The following is a 21,350-nucleotide window of genomic DNA, read 5'->3' on the forward strand; positions in this document are numbered from 1 at the left end:
GCAAGAAAAGAAATCTAGCAACATGGCGGCTCCCAAGAAGTACGCATTCTTTTCGTTGAGCACCCAGCGCGTTTAACTTGGATACTTCTGTTATAACACGAAATGCTTATTTGTTCTGCTTCGAAATGCTGAAAGCAAAGCTTGCACCGGCGCACTGAGAAAAATACATAAACTTAACGCTGAGTGCACGCGTTGTTTTCCCACACTTAGCGTCAGTTTCGCCGATCGGTCCAAGCATAAACTTGCCCCCCTGTCTGGCAAAAATATAGCGTTGTTGACCTATAAACAATACTGATATTTACGTTCGTTAAAACGTTTTTGATTGAACGCTGCTGATGTTGTGGAAATCTGTAATGTCTGAATGCTTGTTTTAATGTGTTTTCAGGTATGGGCTCATTTTGCCAAAGAAGAATGACAAACCTGCTCTTTCTTCGGCGTGTGTGTTCGGAGATGACAGTGACGATGAGGTGACTTGCACGCAGTCAAATATTGTAAACGCACTTGACAACTGCGCATTGCGATGATACCAGTTACAATGCGAGCCGCATAATACCGGTGTCGCACGACCACTTCCGATCGCGATCAAGCCCGATCCGAATCGAAATTCTCGACCGCGATTGGCTCTCTCGCGCAGCTTGCGCGAAGAAACCAATCGAAACCGAGAAATTCGATCCGGATCGGGCTTGATCGCGATCGAAAGTGCGCCGTGTAACACCCGTAAACTGCCATCACATATTTCTGGAGGCTGAGTGATTACAAATGTTTTCGATGGCATCTGTCCCGAGCGATCTTGATTTTCAATACGTACCTTACACCTCTTGCAGCACGACAAGGCATCCATCGAAAAGACTATGCGAAAAGAGTCGATGCGCAACCTCAAGAAAATTCAGGTACTGTTCTTTCTTGTACTGCGCTGTTCTTATGCACTAACCTGAAAATAGCACCAATTTGTAAACACTGGAATAATTAGCTGGTACCTTCTGAACCGAAGTGCTCTTGGTGGATTTACCCCTTAGTCGAATCCATGTTTGCATGTTATTTATTCAAGTGAACAGCCATATTAGACAACTGTCAGTGAAGAAGAAGCGTATGACGTAGTTGACAAATACGCGTTTTGTAAGGGCCGACTGAGTAACATAGTTTTTCCACTGGCAGGGCTAATAGGGGCGCCGCATAAGTTGAGTAATCTGTTTTATCACTTATGCCATTTTCTGCTAATTATGGTCTGTCAGACCTGAGATCCTTCACTTGAGTAGTATAAATAAATTATGGTTATGAGTTTCATTTTGAGTGACATGTAATGTTCATCTCAGGAGCATTCAGGCAAAAAATGTGCTAATACCTCGTCATTCAAACAGTATGCCTTGCCATTTTTTTTATTTACAGACGCAGCTTACTCTTAAGAAAGCAATGGAAGAAGACCCATCAGTATTTGAATATGATGAAGTGTATGACGACTTGAAAAAGAATAAGGAGGAAAAGAAACAAGAAGTCACGAAAGACAGAAAGGTACAAATTTTGAAGCTTGTTGTTGTGAAGTTACGCCACGTTATTTTTCTTTCTTTACTCTTTAGCCAGCATGTGTTGCTAGTATTTCCAATGCTATGCTATGCAGAAATATCTTGGAAAGGGTACTGCGGTTTATGTTGTTTGTGAAAGCTCATATAACTTCACCTTTCATTGAACTTAACGTAAATCTCAATATATTTCACTTGCATTTAGACTGAAACATTGTGACAGAGTTGATACACTTGATACAGCAGAATCATGATGATAGCCATGGTCTCAAGGCACTTTCATGCTTACAGTCTGGCAATGCTACCAGCCAACAGCACTGTTATAACTATGACTTGCTCATGTGCCTCATATACTGAAGGAATCAAATGAGAATGAAAGAAACGTCACTCTCACACGGTTTAGGAACTAGTTTCCAAATCCATTACGTATTGCTGTGGTTATGTGTGTGGAGTGTGGACACAAGCGCGCATGCAACGTCTTGACCTTGCCACTGCAGACACCTGTACTAGCTGTAGTGCTATGAAGATCCTTAAACACTTGCTCCTGCAGTGCAGAACATTTGTGACATTGCGAGGAACTCTTGAGATGTTACGTTGCTGTGGCCAGCAGCTCCGAGGCACTCCTTTAACCATGTGGCCCATCTTGCACATTGGAGGCAGCTCATATAACACACTGGGATTTTCTTGAAAAGGCTGCTCTACATGAACTAAACAGTGCCGGTATGTAGGGCCGGGTTTACAAACGCTTTGACAAAGTGAGAGCATAAGCAAGCTATGGTTTTTCATGTTGTCTTAGTTGCACTTATTTCTTTATTTCTCTCTCTGTTTACCATTTTTTTTACTACATTGTGCGTTAATAGTTTCCTTCATCCTAGTCTGTCCTCTCTCCCTGTCCCTTTGCTCCCCCCTTTAAACCCACCCCCACTGCTGACCATCGTTCAGATGTCAGCAGATGTCAACAAAGCAGTCAACACAAGTTTTTCCTTTCCATTCTATATTTTGATTTCTTTTTAAATAGACACCCAACTATTACTACATATTGCTGAAGTCCCCAATCCCCCTATCTGTGATTCCCTCTTGTTTATGTTTAATGTCACTGCCATACTTTAAAAATTTTTACTTAGGATTCTGGCTTCGGAGAATGGGGTTATGTAAGTTTTCAAATGTGCTATGAAATAGTATAATTTTCTGGCCTCTAAATTTTACTAAATATTGCCATTTGAATATTTTGCTAAATCTAAAGCAAACCTACAATTATCAAGAACAAATTATGACACCACAGGGCAGAAAATGTGAAGTTTCATAGCCATGACTGCACATGGTATGCCTGTTTTGCAAAGTATGTTGACCATGAAATTTATGGCCTGGTAGCATTTCACATAATGCTGCATCACTGGCTGTGTCTTGGAATGTTACCCTACGCCCACAGTCAGTTCAACCCACCACGGTAGCTTCGCGACTATGGTGTTGCGCTGCTAAGCTCGAGATCACGGATTCAATCCTGGCCACGGCAATTGCATTGCATTTCGATGGGGGTGAAATGGAAAATTGGCCATGTACTTAGATTTATGCGCATTTTACAGAACCCCAGATGGTCAAAATTAATTGGTGTCGCCTGCTATGATGTACCTCCTAATGAGGTTGTGGTTTTTGCACAGAAAATCCCCAAATAATGTTTCTTTTTTCATTTTTCACAGCGTTAAATAGTATATGCATCACACTGTGGGCACACTCAGCTAGCTAGCATCCCCTGACGTTCATCTTCCCTGTACAACTGCTGCATCTTCTGTCATTGGACGACAGCGTAGCAAATAACTACGTTACTTCTTATGTTGCTCCTTCATGCAGCCTCGGTACATCGAACAGCTGCTTAAGTCGGCTGAGCTACGCAAGCGAGAAGGTGACCGAAGGACACAGCGAAAGATACAGAAGGAACGTGAAACTGAAGGCGAGGCTTTCGGTGACAAGGAGGCATACGTCACATCGGCCTACAAGCGCAAAATGCAGGAAATGCAAGAGGAGGAAGAGCGTGAAATGCGGCAGGAACAATTGAACCGTGAGTACCAGTGACTGAACTCTTGGTGCACAAAGAGACAAACAGCAAAGGGGTGATTTGCACCAGGAGTAGACAGGGGCGAGCGCTTGACTTAACGGTACCACTTAACGCAAATGTGCCTCAGTGGAAAACAGTGAAGCATGCAGGCAAAGCTTTGCTACAGAAGCATGAAGGAAAGGGAAAGTATTAAATATTCAAGAAACCAAGTTGGTTCTGTGGAGGATGGGAAAGCACTTAAGTCGCAAGCCAGTATTTTTGCATGATATTTGTCTCATTCGTGTTAAACACTTGTTCCTCCAAGCTAAGCTTTTCCCTTGGAGCATTCCTAACAGTGCTTTAAAATGAAATACTTGAAGCAGCATCACTACTGTCAGAACATGAATGATGTAAAGTGGGAAATCGTTGCTTTCAGAGTTTTGAAAGTAAGGAAAGCTGTAAAAAAAAATGCTGTCTGGCGAGACTAAGGTGCAGGACAGATTGTATGCGTCGAAGCGTGGCGCAAGCACAGATACCTTCCTTAGACAAATATATCAGTGCTCTGGCTGCCTCACAAAAATACGAAACAATGTCTACCAAATCAGAAATAGTGAGACAAGTGAGCGTGTGCTGGCGCGCGTCTTAGAGGGCCAAACTGCCATTACTCGCTAGGCACGGCAAACGATGCAAGCTTTCGCATGCCGGCAAGCGTATGTGTAGTTTGGCCTTATTACAAAAATAAAGGGTGGTGCACTGGATACTTCAGTATGAGAACACACATGCAAACTAATTCAACTTTGGCTATCACTTTACTAGCATTTATTGCACTGTATGGAAGCATGTACTCTACCTTAACCTCATGTTTACCAATATGACAGGTGTGGACATGTTTATGAGACTTTGACATTGATGTATGATCTTCTTACGTTGTTGGGACAAATTTCCAGGATTGAAGCTTAACCGTTAATGTGGATCAGTTGTATTTTTCTGTCTCTATTTGTGCAGAAATGATGGACGTCACAAAACAGAAAGACCTCAGTGGCTTCTACCGCCATCTGCTGAAGCAAGAAGTCGGGGAGGAGAGAATTCCTCAAAACACTGACAAGCCTGTAGAGTGGCCAGAGAAAGACGAGAAGCCCAGAACTTCCAAGAGCATCGAAGAGCCTTCTCCAGCTGGTCGCTCTTCACCTGAAAACTGCAAAACGTCGTCATCGTCTAGCCAGCGCAACAGGGACAGTGGAGACAGCCAACACAGCACACAGCAAGCCACTAGTGAAAAACACAGCGAAAGCTTATCCAGGAAAGACAGAAGGGGCTACAGAACAAGGAAGATCAGCGATCCTTCTGAGGATGAGGGCTCTCCACCACACAATGAACCTTCTGCGAGTGAGAATGTAGACAGAGACATAGATGCTGATAGCGACTTCGAAGTTGACTCGGAAGAATCCTCTGATGAAGATGAAAGCCACGCCGCTTTGCCGAAAGAGAAAGAGAACACTTCGATGCCAAGCAGTAAACGAGCAAAGGAAGACCAGTTAGAAGCCAATGACGGGGGCAAAGAAGATACGACCAAGGAACCTGCCACAAAGGTCATTGAGAGAGACTGGACAGCCCTATTCCGTAAGAGGACAGTTGGCGACAAGTTCGAAGCAGCACTAGCACGATACTTTGAACGCAAAGCAGAATTGGATGTCTACAGGGCAGCACATGGTAGTGTCCAGTAGCACAAAGACAGCTTGAATTACGAGATTCGCTGGAGTCGGCTGAAGTGTTGTGTGATGCATTTTCACAGTAATGTTAACCTGCTGGCAGTTCCTGAAAACTGGCGCCAATCACATTACTGCAAGCTTCAGTAAAACAAAAGCAGCAGTGGCTCTCCACGACAAACTTTTTCAGTAGTGGTGACTTTAGTTGTTGCTTTTGAAAGCTGCTGTCCTTACGAGTGATTACACCTCCGGTGCTTTGGAAACGTTGGCAGCAGCACTTGTACAGAAACTAAATGTGCACTAACCATATGCTGACATGTTTCAATAACTGTATAAATTTGCTAGTGCCATTCAGAGTGCATTCAAGCGTGGTGATAGGCAGCGTGTGCATTGTGACGAGTCAAGGTGTGCAAAAATAGATGTGCAGTTTTACCGTAAAATGTTCTGCTCTCAACTTAAGAATAAAGTAGAGCATTATGCAACACCTGAATGTAAACCTTAGAAGTTGGTTTTATACGTTAAAATGATTATTGCAAGCCGTTTTCAAAAACATGCTTCAAGTATGTGTACAACCAGAGTAAAGCGTGCATTAAAGTAGCACAGGTGCGATAAATGCAGGGACACTCGGCCCAAACATGAAGACACGCCAGCTCCGCTCCTGAAAATCTCTGCCAGGAAAAAGACTTCGATTGCAATAAATTCGAATCTGGCAAATTCTTTTTTTTTTTTTCTTAACATAAAAGGGACGACTGCTCTAGTTTATACTTTACATGCAGCATTTTAACTTGAAACCCCTCAAAAAGAGATATCAAATCATTTGCCATCAAAGTAGTGTTTAAGGCTGTACTGTGTCCAAATTCATCCAAAAGCAAACTGGCAAATTTGCTATCAGCCAATACAGAAATGGTATGAAGAAATGACACCACAGTCATATACAGTATAATTTGTTTTATTTTTTACACTGAACAGTACACTTCGGAAAAGTTGCAAACGCTACATGACTGCAGCCATGTCTATAAGATATGTGCGAGTTATTCATCAACATTTCTACATCCGGCACATATTAAACATTAACCAGGGGTATTCAGTCTTGTCTTTCACAATGCCATCACATGTTCTCAAATCATACACGACCCCCTAGGCAATTTTTTCCCCTCTTTTTCTTTCATTTTTACATGTTAGCATAAGCAAAAAGACACACATCGAGTTAACACATTATTAACAGCTAAATGTGTGTTATGCATGAAACTGTTGGGATTTTTTCTTTTGTGTTTACATTTATCATGACACCCACAATCAATGAGAGAGGCAAAACTGTAATCCGGAAGTGAGGCAACAGATGGCAGATTCAACTAAAGAAAAGAAACTAAAAACTGTGAGTTTGGTTTATGAGATAAGTCTTAATTTCAACTCGGTTTTTGTTACTGTTCAGACTTGTAGCTATACCAGACGGGTCCTTCCGAATGCCTCGAGAGGTCACTTTCTTTGCTCTTTAGGAGAAGACGATGCTAGTGTCCGTGGTACACCTCTAGACCAGTACCTTAGTCCCATGCTCCACTGTTCAAATCTAGTTTTGCTTTAATTCTAACCATACGAAAAACTGCCTGCTTTTTGGCCAATCCCCCCATAGTTAGTATGCGCCAGTGTTTGGGAAATAAAACGAAGCCAGTACTTTGCATCTGCTTGAACCCTCTCAAGGCTTCCCAGAAGTTTTCCGAAAGCAGTCTGCGAAACACTGGATCAAAACAGGCCACACGAACGCCAACATTTGCAAGCACAAGTCAAGCACTGATTATGAATGAAGTATCAATGTTACAATCTGTATCTTGAAGTGCTTAAAAAAGTTACATTGGAAAACTAAAACATGTTCCGCAAAGGTGTTCTTTTTTTTTTTTTTTTAGTATAACATTCTACTGTTGCAACTGCCCATACCTCTAGATTTTCAAAACACGCTTTACGATTGGCAACTGCCATGTCAAGAATAACAATAACAGAGTTAATGTTCAACTGTGCACATCACATGACAATCAAATTCAGTGTCCAGTTTTTTCACATTTGCATTTCAAGATATAGTACTTTTGTGATGCTAGTATTCAAGTCATGTAACTAGCATGTATAGGACAGGAAGAAAAATCCTTCAAATACCAAATTTAATAAAAGTTAGAAATAGTGTCCAGGAAGGTTAGTATACGCTTCACGAGAATTGTGTGTAATTAATCTACTCGCGATAACGCTATCATTACAGTGATGTGAATTTTATGTTATTACATTATCATATATTTTTAACATGTCATCCAAGATGTTTTCACAGACATTCATAAGTAGTAGTATATATACAATAAAATTTGAGTCTGAACATATTGTGCGTGAGTCACTTAAGTTCGCACACTAGCAAGCCTTCATCATGGTCTCGAAATCACAGCTCTGTACTCTGTAGATGCGCTATTGCTTCTTGGTGAGTAACACAATTTTTCAAAGTGCATCTGTAAACATCACACAATTATAACAGTAGGCATAATATATAGACGTCATTGTAATATATGTTCAAGGCAAGACGCAGCCTTTAAACTGTTGACTCTGCGCCAGTCACTCGAATTCACTCGGCAAATGGTAGCCTCTTACTTCAACCCGTCCAGTTACGATGTTGCCACATAGAAATGAAACTAGTGTCATATTAGTTCATGTAATAGCAAAACGAAACAAGACGAGTATACAGTAGTGTGAAATGCAAATGGAGAAGTACCACTACGTGCTGTCTTGCAAAATGGCATGCGATGTCAGCCTGTCAACATTGATGCGCATGCATTTCGCCACTTTGTCGGTGTCGGTAATGACTTTTCATTCACCACATCACCATGTCCAAAGGCATCTAACAGAGCATCCTATTGAAACATAAACCCTCATTTCAATTACATAGTAGCATGCAAAGCAACACGCAATGCGGTTCGTTCGTCTGCACAAGTGCTACTAACAACTAAATTTTCCAACACCACAGTGTCTTAATGTATCCAAGAAACAGCTTATCTTATAAGACTGAAAACTCGTTTGATTTGCCAGCCTAATGAACACTGTTGAGATTTTGCCACAGTCCGCAGGTGACGCTGCGACTGATATGGTGGAACATATCAACAGTTCCAACTTGTTTTCTAAGGAGTGTGCGTCCTCGTTGCAAAAGCAAAAAAAAACACTTGAGTGCTGAACATTTTTGCCAGCAGTATACTTTGTAAATTCATGAAATGCCAAAGTCAACGTAGTCTGCAAATTGCAGGTTGGGACAGCAGGTCAACAGCACAATTTCACACCACTCCAGGCAACATTCTTGTCACAACGCACAGCGGGCAGATACCCATTTCACGTAACATTCATCATCACACGTGACCAGTGGTGTTCACGTGCATGCTGCGAAAATTCGTTACGCTGCATCCATTGCTGAGCATGGCGCAGTAGTCGCGGCAATAGATTTTCTATAAAAACAAATAAGCTGTAGAATTGTTCAGTGTAAAAAGAAAAAAAAATCCTTTGTACATTTAACTGAGGGGTTGTTTGCACATTGCAGGTAAATGCTGCAGCTCAATATACGTAAATATGCCAAGAAAGCATTGCGACCCAAAAAGTTTGTAAAAAAAAAACAATAAAAAATGTGTAATGCAGAGTTCAGCCAGTGGTGACCTGAAATATATCTTAGAGCTTTCCATAGGTGACGCCAAGCGAGTCCTGAAGTCCCGAAAGAAAGTCCCTGCACACATAAAGAGAGAAGGAAAAAAACTATGTCTGTAAAACACTGTGGGCCAGAGCAACCAGTTCTGCTTACTATATAGGCAGAGCTTGCCACTTTTGAAGTTTAGTAAAGGACACTAAAGAAAATTAATTTGAGCTGTATGTTAAACTAAGCTTCTACAAAACTAAAAAGCCACTCTCTTTATTATTCAGAGGAGGCTTAATAGGCCAGAAAAAAAAATAAAGGCAATGAAAGAATAGTTGCTTCATTGATTCTCATGGTGTCTGCTCAGGCCTATTTAGTTTTTTCATTGGGAAAGATAGATTGCATTGTAATCTGGAAAAACCAAAGAGCAAGCTCTGACAGGCTTGAGAATCTTCAATTCACAACGGCCCAAATAACGAACAATACTTTAAAACACAGTGCTTTGAAAACCATGACGTCGCACTATGTGCTGGGCTTTCGGCACGAAATCTAAAAAGTAGAACTGTTACCTTCATTTACTCTTCTAATAACCCACCTTTCACCTAAATTATAGAAAATAGAGTTTTGATAGAACAGTGCTCTGTCTAAACTGATTTATGTTTCCCTTTAGTGTCCCTTTAACACAGCATAAATATGCAGAAATGTTTGGTAACTGTCAAATGGTCAATTATTGGTACTGGAATACCTAATTGATTACCTTATAAGGCAGGTAAGTATAAATTGAGCAGTTGGCGTACTAAGGATTGCAGAAGCATAGTGGGAAAACAAGCAATACGGTAGACTTCCATATATTTGACTCTGGCTATCTTAATTTTTCAATCAGCTCGATCTTGCATTTATATGGGCTAAATCTTACATTATTTAGGTCATAAAACTGGCCCTCAAACAATTCAAACCTGAATGGTCAGCACACATGCACCCAACCCCAATGTCTGCGCTGCCCATTTTGGTGGCACTGAAGGACAGACAGTGAACGTGTAGACAGCATCTTATCTCCTGCCGAAAATTATTTTCGGCCTGCCTTTGGCACATTTTTTTTTTAGGCAAAAACGGACATTAAACCGAAACCACATTTGAGGGATTAACAACACTGTAGCATCAGAGTCTGCATCATTGCCACTTTCATCAAAAGATGGGTGCAAAAAAAGTTTTGGCATAACCTAAGGATGACAATGTGCCACTTTCAAAATTTTATTATGAAAACTCATTTAAAAGATGAAGATACTTGAGTGAAATGCTAGCAGCAACAGAGTTGTATTACACACCTATGGCACTCAATATGTGAATGCATCATAGGACTAAATGGTGTCGTGGTTAGCCCAGGCGTGGACCACCATTCCATTTGCAATTGTAACAGTTGTACAAGAAATGTGGAATATCAAATGCAACGGCCCCCAAAGAGGGTGAAGTGTCGTGTTTCATAGACAGTGAATAAAAAGTTGTTGGAAACGATGGACATTAAGTATGCACAAATTTCCATTCTGTGAAAGTAAACTCTGCTAGATTCATCTTATTCGTAATTGCCAGAATCAGAGACATGCTACATTTTTTGGTTTAAAAAGTTTGGGTGCACATTAGATTTGTGGGTGCATCATAGTTGGGTAAATAATGCCAAATGAAGCAGCAGTGAGTTCGGACGTTTTTTCTGTCTCCTCTTTTAATTCAACCTGCTAGACAATTGGATCAATTCTTTCGGTCCTGTCAAGGCTGAATTGAAGAGCCCCTAAAACGGTTCGGACAAATTTTGTAGACGTGTAGGGTACAGCAAAAGTTAACCATTCGCACCACAATTTGTGTGAAGTGTTTCATATTACGAGAGCTACTAACATTTACAGGTTACCCTCCTCCATAGCCATGCGTTTTCTCAACTCGTTCTCCGAGTGATCAGGGCTAAGCTCCGCCTTCCCTGGCTCTGCGACATGATGGCACAGTGCGTCGTCTACTTCCGGTTCTCTAGGAGCGAGCGCACGAAGCCTCTCCAACCTCTCAGATGCTTGGCAGTCGACCCTAAACGAGAGCTATCGAAGCAGCGTCCATTGCGAGCATTCTGTCTCAGCGCTGAACGTGTCTGGTATTCCGGTAACCACAGGCGAGCTGGGCGTTTTGACGGATGGGTGGAAGCATAAACTCAAGCTGATGAAGGAACTTGAGCAGACTGATTGGTCTGCACTGTTCAGCCACCTGTTGGTTCAGAGCTTAATCAGCCAAACAAAGAGCTGAGACTGCTCTAACCAAGTGTAAAACATTTCAAACATTAACAAAAGCAACATGTTAATGAAAACACTCCTGCAAAAAATTTACACCAGCAACAAAGAAGAATACGCTTCGTTAATGCTGCTGTGTTTGATAGAGGTCTGTGCCACCAGGTGACTGCACCGTGCAGACCATTCACGTTTGCGCTTCTACTCATCCCGTTAAACAGCACGGTCAAACGGCCAGGCCCTGTCCCCTTTCCCTTGCGTTTATCCGAATACCAGACTCGCAAAACGCTATTGCGGCAGCAATCCTCCAGTGCAAAGTGACAGCTGCAAACACGCAAATCCTGGCACCGATCAGATAGCGACAGTCGGATGCGCTGCAGCCACTCCGCTCGTCTGCTGCCTTGCAGAGGAACATGATGTCGCAGCTTGGCACACTGCCAGTCGCTACGTTTACAGCCCACAATGTAACAAAGGCAAATCATTGTGCTCGCGAAAAGACAGACCAACACTGACCGTGGAGCTCTCATCAAAATAGGGCATGTTGAAACACAAGCAGACGATGCTTTCTGTGTGTCGGAAGTGCTTAAGTGTAGTGAGAAATCATTCTTGCGCATTCTCTTTCTATTACTTTCTTTCTATAGAAACAAATTAACTAACATTCCAGCTATTACGAACAACTTTTGTTCACGATAAAGTCGGACAAATTATTGATGACACGCTCTGGGCAGCCAATCGGATAGCTTGCCCTACAAGCATCATTAGGGCGACTTATGTCAAATGGTTAGGGGCGGCTGAAAATTCAGCCAAGTGGTGTACAGCGATCAAAAGTTATGTGCATTTTGAAACCTTGTAATAAATTAGATGCTTTATGCGAAGCACTTAGATGTGTCAATTAATGATCAGAAGGACCTACTCTAATGACTCGGTACGTTCGTACAAAATTGTCAAGATTGTTTAAGGGTCCCTTTAATGGAAGTCAACTGTATAAGGAAAACTAGTCAAATGAATATATTTCAATATAATATAATAGAAGATATTAATGCACCAAGTAAAAGAAAACAAAATGCAGCGTGCCTTTTTATTTGCAAGAAATCAAAATCAGAAGTAATACACGTGAGTTAGTTGACATAAAACACAAACAGTCAATGAGCATGTCAGCTGTAATATTCTCGTTTCTAGTGTTTTTTTTTTCTTTTTATCTTAGTGCAGTCTGAGCTTTCTTGATCAAAAAAGAAACAGAAATATATAGTAGGCACGAAAATTTTTATGAGATAAGAGTTCCACGAAAAAGCTGAATTTCCAAGCTTTTTTTTTTTTTTTTTTAGCTTAGTCAATGCACTAGTGACACAACTTGTGCCATTGTATACTGTACCTTATGGTAGTCGCTCGCACTCGTGTTCACTCAGAGTTGTCGGCACTCACTCGCGTTCCTGCTAACGCCCACTCATATCCACCAACACACACTCATGTTCATAGTTATTTCCACTCCCACTCCCCAGCCGCCACTCACATACATCACTCACGTCCACTCGCCCTGGCTGACAGTCCTTACCGTTTATACTCACGTCCGCTCAAAATCACCATCACTGATGTTTCGCTCGCACTCGCATTAACCGGCACTGACTCGTGCTCGTACTCACATCCAAACCTTAGTCACTGAGATCAGTGTAGCATGACCATGTGTCAGTTTACTCGCGAGAGTAAGCCAACTTATCTGAGGCCCTAAATCACCATGTGGGCTATGAAGGACTCTGTAGTAGGGTGCTCTGGATTAATCGAACCAGCTGGAGTTCTTTAACATGCTCCTAAATTTAAGCACAAGAGTGTTACAGAGCTGTGGTTAAGAGGAGTTCCACAACAGTTTTCAAGTGGCGGGGCCGCAAATTTGCTTTCAAGTAATGATCAGTGCTGCAAAATAAGAGTGACTGCAAAATAAGAGTTAGGCACAGCAGCAACTGCTGCTGCGACTAAGCAAAACCGTGAGCCAGCAAACAAGACCCCTAGTACCTGCAATGAAGTGTGTGAGAACTCGCTTCTACAGTTTCACTGTCTTTCATGTACTATTTGCTCGGATGGCATACATCTGTTAAGGATTGCTTTTTTTTTTTTACATTTCACTGTTGCCAAAGTGCGCCTGCCGCAGCCAAAAATCAAACCTGTAGCTCGGCAGGGGAATGCCACAGCCATTGCGTCAACACAACGGGCTCGTTCCCCTGGTGTGGGCAATAAGAATGCAGCATTAGAACGCAGCACATACCCGATGCTGGCCTTGCTATTTTCATCGCCATTCTTGAACAGTTCTTGAAGCTCTGCACAGGAATGAGAAAAACCAAGCACCCTTCCTTTCAAGCACAGTCATACAGGCAGCAAGCGATAGACAAGCTTTCACTTTAGAAAAGCTATAGTTGAATGTGATCTGAGCTGGTTAGAAAGGGCAACAACAGGGTGTGGAGTGGAATCATTTTACACTGTTTAAGGGACCATTCTACAGTAGTTTGGTTTCTCTGGGCGGGCAACCAATAACACCACTTTCCAGTTCAGCCCAGTGCAACAGTTGTGCGAGTATGCAGAATGGCAGCAAAGCTATTTGCCGATAGTTTTTTTTTTTTTTTTTTGCATATTAAGCTGCTTATAACATAGAAAAATAAAGTATTCTCAGGATTAATGCCAGAATCAGCTTTGCTGTGCACAGCTCTGTGAGCACTCAACTTTATATATTTTTTTTTTCTTCCCATGCCAATTTTTGGCTTGTTCCAGAGAAAACATTTCACTTCCGTCTCAGTTCCGAGGGACAAAAAAATTTCTTTTGCAGCAGTTCAAACTGGCTGATGCTCATACATTAAACTTAAATGCTTCTGTTTGTATGTTTTAATGTAACACTTTCATGAAGAACATGGCTACCAACAGGGATATCACACATTATTAAACAGACAATTTCAACCAAATGGGACTCTCCAACATGCAAATAAATTTAATTACACAAATATTTTGCGTCCCACCCCCATTGGAACGCAACGGCTGTGTCCGGGAATCGAAGCCAGGACCTTGTGCTCGATAGCAGAATTTCACACAGCCACGACCACGACAGGTAAGCAAAAGCCGAGCACAGTGGACTGTTTACCTTCAGTTTCCCTCTGGTGGAACTCCGAAGTGGAGGCCTCGATAAGTCTGGCCGCTTGCTCTAGCTGCCTGTCGATGGGACGACTCTTCGGTGCCGTCACCGCAGTCCTTATGACTTCATCTCCACTGCTGCTGCTGCCATCATTTTTCTTTTTCTTTTCAGATATCTGAAGTCTGGCAGTAACTTGCATCAGTTCTGTCGGCGTTATCTAGAGCAAAATGATCAACATTATGTCAATTTCATGTAGAAGTTAATGTCGATGCGAACGATTATATGTTCTGGTTATCCGCGTTCTGTGCACTTTCACTGAGTATGCAATAACTATGCTCAGATACAACACTGCTTTGATGACAACTGAAAGTGTCCAACTGGCACACACGACACAGGTGCTCACAAAGCCAAAGTAGAGCATTTTTCCTTTCTTTCTTTCTTTCTTTTTTTTTAATCTCACTTCAAGTTGTGACACATTTCAAGACTTCTATTATTTTAGGCTTGAGCTTCCTTTACAAATACCCTGCTATAGATGCATTTAAAGTAAAGCACTTGGTTGTGCCTTCTTGTTTGTTCTTATCGATTTTCACTCACTGTAATTTGTCTGTATCCTGTGCCGCTAAGGACATGAAATAGACTTACTGCATGAATAAATTGACACACAAAAGCAAATTCGAGGGGCCATCTTACCAGAGGCACAGCATCATCTAAACAGCATGCCACGCAAGCTGACATTATGCAAAAGCACCGATGAAAGTAGGCACACGCCTGTGCTTAGACATGGTTCTGGTAAACAGAACTTCAAGGAACCAGGGAAATTGGTTCCACCTATCAGGAGTTCCATTTACTGAGAGACAAAGCTGAATACAAATGCATGAATACAATACCAACCAACCATGGGAATGGTGTTCTACTTAAGAGGCAGTTCCATTTAAGCCTGGTGTTAACAGCGCAAATCGTAAACAAGACACGAGACGAGACGACGACACCAGAGCGCTTGTGGTGTCTTCTTCTCGTCTCGTGTCTCGTCTACATTTTGCGCTGTTAACACCAGGATGGAAAACCGACAAGCCCAAGCTGCTATCCCTATAGTAATGTTTAAGCGATTTCCGTTTATCGAGATTCCACTGTACAAGTGCACTTAAACAAAGAACAGTTAATACAGAGACATCTGTGCCTCTCAGCTTCCCTATTCAAATAACTTAATGTGAAACCTTTTATCACGGTATCTGAGGCATTGTGAACAAACAGAATCAAACAAGTAAATGCTAAATGCAGAAATTATTTCATCTGGCCACTGCAGGAATGATTTGAACAAACTTTGTTGCATATATATACAAAAACATTTCTGGACTCCCTGGCTGCTGAAGTTTTTTTTATCTTGGTCCTCCAATATATATACATATATTTTTTTAATATTCAGGAATATGAAGCATCAACTCTAAATGCCTATAACCTACAATGAAAACAGACTAATTGCAATATTGTAAGTTGCATCAGCTAGGACAACAAAAGCGGACAAAAGTTATACAAAATTATGAAATATAAACATATAATTTGTAGACAGAAATCCAACAAATGTTGCATCAATGAAGCAACTGTCTTGGATAAACTGTATATTGATACATTATATTTGTCGGCTTTGAATGGTCAAGTAATGTGGTTTACATAACTGATAAATCTTTTTCATACAAATTGAGTTTGTAACCTTAGCACTAGAATTATGTCTCTTTCTTTTCTTTTTTTCAACTGACCAAATTTTTTTTTTATCGTTTTTGACAGCCTAAATCAATATTTTGACTCGCACAGATGGCAGAACACAATTTCTTCTTTTAAATGCACAAAATTTTATTTATACAAACTAGTTCAGCAGGTGCCACATGAAAGCATCTGCACCTTTCCCGCATATTTGATTAGAGGAACTGGAGTGCATCTTTAGATATGGCTGCTGAAGTTTTTTTTATCTTGGTCCTCCAATATATATACATATATTTTTTTAATATTCAGGAATATGAAGCATCAACTCTAAATGCCTATAACCTACAATGAAAACAGACTAATTGCAATATTGTAAGTTGCATCAGCTAGGACAACAAAAGCGGACAAAAGTTATACAAAATTATGAAATATAAACATATAATTTGTAGACAGAAATCCAACAAATGTTGCATCAATGAAGCAACTGTCTTGGATAAACTGTATATTGATACATTATATTTGTCGGCTTTGAATGGTCAAGTAATGTGGTTTACATAACTGATAAATCTTTTTCATACAAATTGAGTTTGTAACCTTAGCACTAGAATTATGTCTCTTTCTTTTCTTTTTTTCAACTGACCAAATTTTTTTTTTATCGTTTTTGACAGCCTAAATCAATATTTTGACTCGCACAGATGGCAGAACACAATTTCTTCTTTTGAATGCACAATATTTTATTTATACAAACTAGTTCAGCAGGTGCCACATGCAAGCATCTGCACCTTTCCCGCATATTTGATTAGAGGAACTGGAGTGCATCTTTAGATAAATTTTCCTCTTTAATATAGCTTGCACAGCAAGTTCAGAAGGCTCTTCTTGGTCACATTCGGCTAGCGGCAGAAGCCAGTGGAGCCCTGGACTTGGGGCACCACCCATCAAGCTCCTAATCCCCTATCCCCCTTTCCCCAATTCAATAAAGTTATTCTCTCTCTCTCTCCATACCTCTCGCCTCATGCCTGTCTGTGATGGCTGCAGATGTGAAGTGTCCTGCAACCTTAGAAATTCCTTAGCAGCTTGGAAGGTAACCAGGGTGTACCTGAACAAAAGACACGGAAATCAATGACAAAAATAGAACTTAAAACCACAGCCTATTGGAAAGGCACTTAAGTTCAAAGGCACAGACAATGAGGGGCGTTGACACCATAAACCATGCAGTGTGTGAAATGTTTGCAGCAGAACTGAAATGGTTAGCAAATGGTTAGCATGAACTGGCAGAACAATTCACCTTATAGGCCAGCTGCAGTGAAATATTGCATAGCATAAAACATATCTGTAGCAGTAGTAGTGTAGCTACAAAGAAAGGTTAGGGCAGGATTTTGTGTGCAAAATGAGAATGGGTGCATCAGAAATAGCTCATAAGAATGCAAGTTTACCATACTGAAACTGAAAAAAAGCAGGATCATTACTGCTTGCCAGAATTGATGTAGAACCCAGACTTCGTCTGACCCGAGTTGACCACGCCTGGTCGCTGCTTGATATGTATACGGTATTTTTGTCCTCAATGCTCTTCGGCACAGGAGGCCTTCGGAAATTTCGCATGTGTGGCAGTGACCTTTCAGCACAAGTTTTGTGTTTGTGTACGTGAGTGCATGTGTTCACAGTGGGTGACCTCCACTGGCAAAAAGCCACTAGGCCAGCTGAGAGAGTGGTTGCAGAGGCCACAGCTACGAGGGGGATAGTGGGTGATCACCCAAGAACTGCCCTGCAAATGCTGAACAAAGATGCCGTGGGTGGTTTTAAACAGCATTGCCTAAGTTCCACAAAAAGTATAAAACTGGTCGTTAACAGCGGACAACAGTTTCCAGGAAAGTGAATCAGCACAGCATCTGCGAGTGGGGTTTTGATGACTATTGCATGGGTGCTAAGGGGCTAGCAACCGCACCACCACCTTTCCTACGACGGGAACTCGTAAAGAGTGATCATGAACAGCAGACGGAATGGTAACTTGAATGAGATCATACGTTCTCGATTCTCTCTCTTTATTTAGCTACCTAACAACCCTTTTCTGGAAATAAATGTAACAAGTTTCTTTCTTGTTATTTAGCCCTGACCTAACCGTTTCATCTTCTAAGGCTCGTCTGGGAGAACAAAACAACAAAGTGAACTAGTCTATCATGACATTGTGAAGCATCAAGCAATACAACTATCTCCCGAGTACTGAAACTGAAATTGTTTTGTAGAAAGAAGTTATTATTGTATTATCATTAAGTAATTATTCTTTTGTGTGCTCTCACGCTTGCAAGTCTTTCTAGGGGTATTTATAGGGAGTGTTTGAACCATCGTCTAACTCACAAAGAAAATGATGAGTCATAAATGTCCTGTCGGTACTCTTTAGCCTTTTAGCCTAAATTATTACAAGAAAAGCTTTTTAATTGCACTTAAAAACACTTCTTTGTGAGAACATCCAAAATTGTTTCAGACCATTTATTACCTCTGCACAATATCTGTGGGCTCTTCATGAAATACCAAAATGGGCGCCTAGCACAACATAATAATCCACAGATTTGCACACTGCACTAATACGGAATTGGCAGGCTAATAATCTGGCATTTTATGGCAGCCTGTAAATGTGCCAGTATTGCAGAGATGACGACTGCAATTTTTGAATTTGAATGTCAGTTTCTTGGAGCGTTTACTCTTGGAAACAACGTATGCACAGCCACGGCCACTCGATGCAAAGCAAGGTGCGGCCAGCTACGTTGCGCCGCAGACAATAGGCGGGCGCATCTCGGCCGAGTTTACAGTTGCGACCGCTTTTCTTGGTGAGGGCTCCACTGCTCGGGGATACTTTCGCAACTTCGCGCCGGGGCTATTGGTTCTCGCGTCAGAACGTGTTTGCCTCGTGCTCTATGCATTCATCTTGTGCTTTTTCGTGTGCATGTGTGTGAGCAAGTCGGTTCGCGTCAGAATGTGTTTGCCTCGTGTGATATGCATTAATCTTGTGCTTTTTCGCGTGCGTGTGTGAGAGCAAGTTTGCCTGTGCTTGCTGTGCTTTACTAAGGCTCTTCAGTGTGCGTGTGTGTCGTAGCCAGCCTCGTTCATGTGGTGCCATGCCGCGTAACTGTTGTGTGCCACTCTGCAACACAAATGCTAAAAAGGACCCGACTATGAAATATCACGAGTGCCCCTGTGACTTGATGCGTCGAGAAGCGTGGCTAAAAAATTTTTCGCCAAGGAGTGTCGGGAAAAAGAAGTAAGTGGGAACCGAGCAACAGGTCTCTGGTATGTTCCCTGCACTTTACAGAAAGCGACTATAAAAAGAACACGAAACTTGGGTTCCTGCTTCTGAATGCGGTACCGACCGTGTACCGGCCATGCGAATTGTGCAAGACCCTGCTGGAAGCACCGGAACCAACCAGGCCACTCTACGGGCTGATAGCAAATATGGACAATGGAGGCCTGACATACCCTAAAATGGAAGTTGTTATGCTTTGCCAGCTGACTTGCATCTTTGTTCAACGGGTCATGAAGACAGAGGAGATCCGAAAAAGCAGCAATCTGTGCCACCTGTTGATGTCAGCATTACTTCCACATTTCACAAAGTGTCGGCAAATAATGTGTGGGAGAGAGGACCATGCTCATACTGAAGAGCTCTGCAAAATATTCTTGAGGAAGTTGCTGCGGCCCCTCTTAGCCAACTGGGCTGGGAATGTTAATTCAACAGTGGAGCGACTTTTGAGGTTGTCGCATAAACCTCCCTCAAGGAAGGTTCTCGGTTTGTGAATATCAGTAAATATATTCTTCCTTGCTTATGAGAATGCAAGAAAAGTATCAAGCTGCCAGCTGAAACATTTTTTTCACTTTTCTTGGCTGCAGCTGCACTTGTAAACTTCCGACAACTTCACCTGTATTGAATTTTGTTTCAATTAATGACTTAAATGTGGACATCCAGGCATGTAGCCAGAAATTTTTTTACGGGTCCTGAGGTGATTTTGATGCCAAGCAGGATGGGGAGGGGGGAGGCGCTGTTGGACGAGTCATACTTGTCAGGAACACTGGCAAGAGAGAGGAAAAGTTAAACTTCGTTAAAAGGGGCATACTCCTTAGATAACCTCTAGCATCACTCAATATGCTTCGTTTTCGTGAGAAACAATCTACTGATGATTATTTGCAATGATAAGCGTTTTGATTTCATCTAAGTTAGTTTGCATTACTTGGGAAACAAGGTACAAGTTCTTCCTATGTAAAGTTTTTATTTTGCGTATGTGTTCCCGATAAGTGAATGAAAGTACGGATAGATTGCTTCAAGCAGAACTTCTCAATGGAAGTGCATCACCCGGTCGTGCATCATACGGGCAACCGTCATGGATAGCATTCAGGCGTATTCTAGAACAGATTTCCACCCCTGTGACAATCTGTCGGCGTTTGAATCAGCACTTCCAATGACTTAAAAGATTTTATCTGCAATTTTCAAATATAAAACGCATTATTTACGCCATGACTGGAGTGGAGATCGCGCGTGCTGACACAGCTGTGAAGGCGCTCTCTATCAGCAGCCATCCCCGAGCAGTGGCGCCGTAGCGGGCGCACGGAGAACTAGGCCCGAGACGCCGTTCAGGCGCGATGCAGCGGGCCGCACCTTGTGCTTTTGGATCGAGCGGCCGTGGCACAGCATTGCTTTCCAAGTCAGACATGCTGACACGCCAACATGTTTTTGTTGGATGACTACACATCATACCCAAAAAAGGCTTTATCTCACTTAGGTCTGTCGTTCGTATTTAGCAGCTCAGATTCAGTATGTTGGAAAATGGCGACAACGGGCTAGAAAGGGATAAACAAACTGTGCTGAAGTGACATTCTATTGCAGCTGGCCTTTAAGCCACCATGCAGGTAAAATTCAGCCAAACATTGTCACTTTGCCTATATATGTTCTCGTCAGAAGACTGAATTAGTCAAAGCATTAAATTTCCACTACCACTGACTATCATGATTTCACGGTACATGAAATGACCAAAATTACCCGAGCATGTCTTTCTCTGGGAGGTTCCAGCTGAAGTTTTGGATGTAGTAGAGGTTGCTTTCCAGATAGGACAGTTTGCATCTGACAATCAAACAGGCCAGGATTGGAATCAGATCATCAGATGTCAGGTGCAGTTGCTCTGCATTGAACAAGAAATCTGTGTCAGCAAAGGCCAGCGTAAGCATAAGGAATCACATTAGACATGTCAAGCAACCTGCCTTCTAACTCATCTTTTTAGAGAAACATTAAAAAGCATCTACATGTGTTAAACAACTCTCTCAATTCAAACAGAGTAATTTAAACAACATACTGGAAGAAGCCAACAGCTCTGTATGACTCAACTGTGACATGCCCGACATAC

At 41.8% G+C, this 21,350-nt stretch overlaps 2 protein-coding genes across 5 annotated transcripts in view; one reads left to right on the forward strand and one right to left on the reverse strand.

The window, feature by feature from the left end:
* The first annotated feature begins 16 nt into the window (after positions 1–16).
* On the forward strand, positions 17–7,613 carry LOC126545916 (nuclear speckle splicing regulatory protein 1). The gene is made up of 6 exons (XM_050193965.3): positions 17–39; positions 386–467; positions 825–890; positions 1,387–1,509; positions 3,366–3,573; positions 4,555–7,613. Exons 1-6 carry the CDS (start codon positions 23–25, stop codon positions 5,271–5,273), a joined length of 1,215 nt encoding a protein of 404 aa, XP_050049922.3. The 5' UTR covers positions 17–22; the 3' UTR covers positions 5,274–7,613.
* Positions 6,189–21,350, reverse strand: part of LOC126545903 (ankyrin repeat domain-containing protein 27-like) — a 36,518-nt gene continuing 21,356 nt past the window's right edge. For 3 of the 4 annotated variants that reach the window (XM_055062372.2, XM_055062373.2, XM_072287193.1), the window contains 4 exons: positions 20,990–21,128; positions 16,972–17,065; positions 14,281–14,488; positions 6,189–13,468 (listed from right to left, as the gene is read on the reverse strand). In XM_055062372.2, the coding sequence (XP_054918347.2) occupies positions 13,203–13,468; positions 14,281–14,488; positions 16,972–17,065; positions 20,990–21,128 (707 nt within the window). In that variant the 3' untranslated portion in view covers positions 6,189–13,202. The remainder of the gene's footprint in view (positions 13,469–14,280; positions 14,489–16,971; positions 17,066–20,989; positions 21,129–21,350) is intronic. The other variant, XM_050193946.3, reaches the window with a different exon arrangement.

This window comes from Dermacentor andersoni, chromosome 3, assembly GCF_023375885.2.
Source record: "Dermacentor andersoni chromosome 3, qqDerAnde1_hic_scaffold, whole genome shotgun sequence".
Lineage (NCBI taxonomy): Eukaryota > Metazoa > Arthropoda > Arachnida > Ixodida > Ixodidae > Dermacentor > Dermacentor andersoni.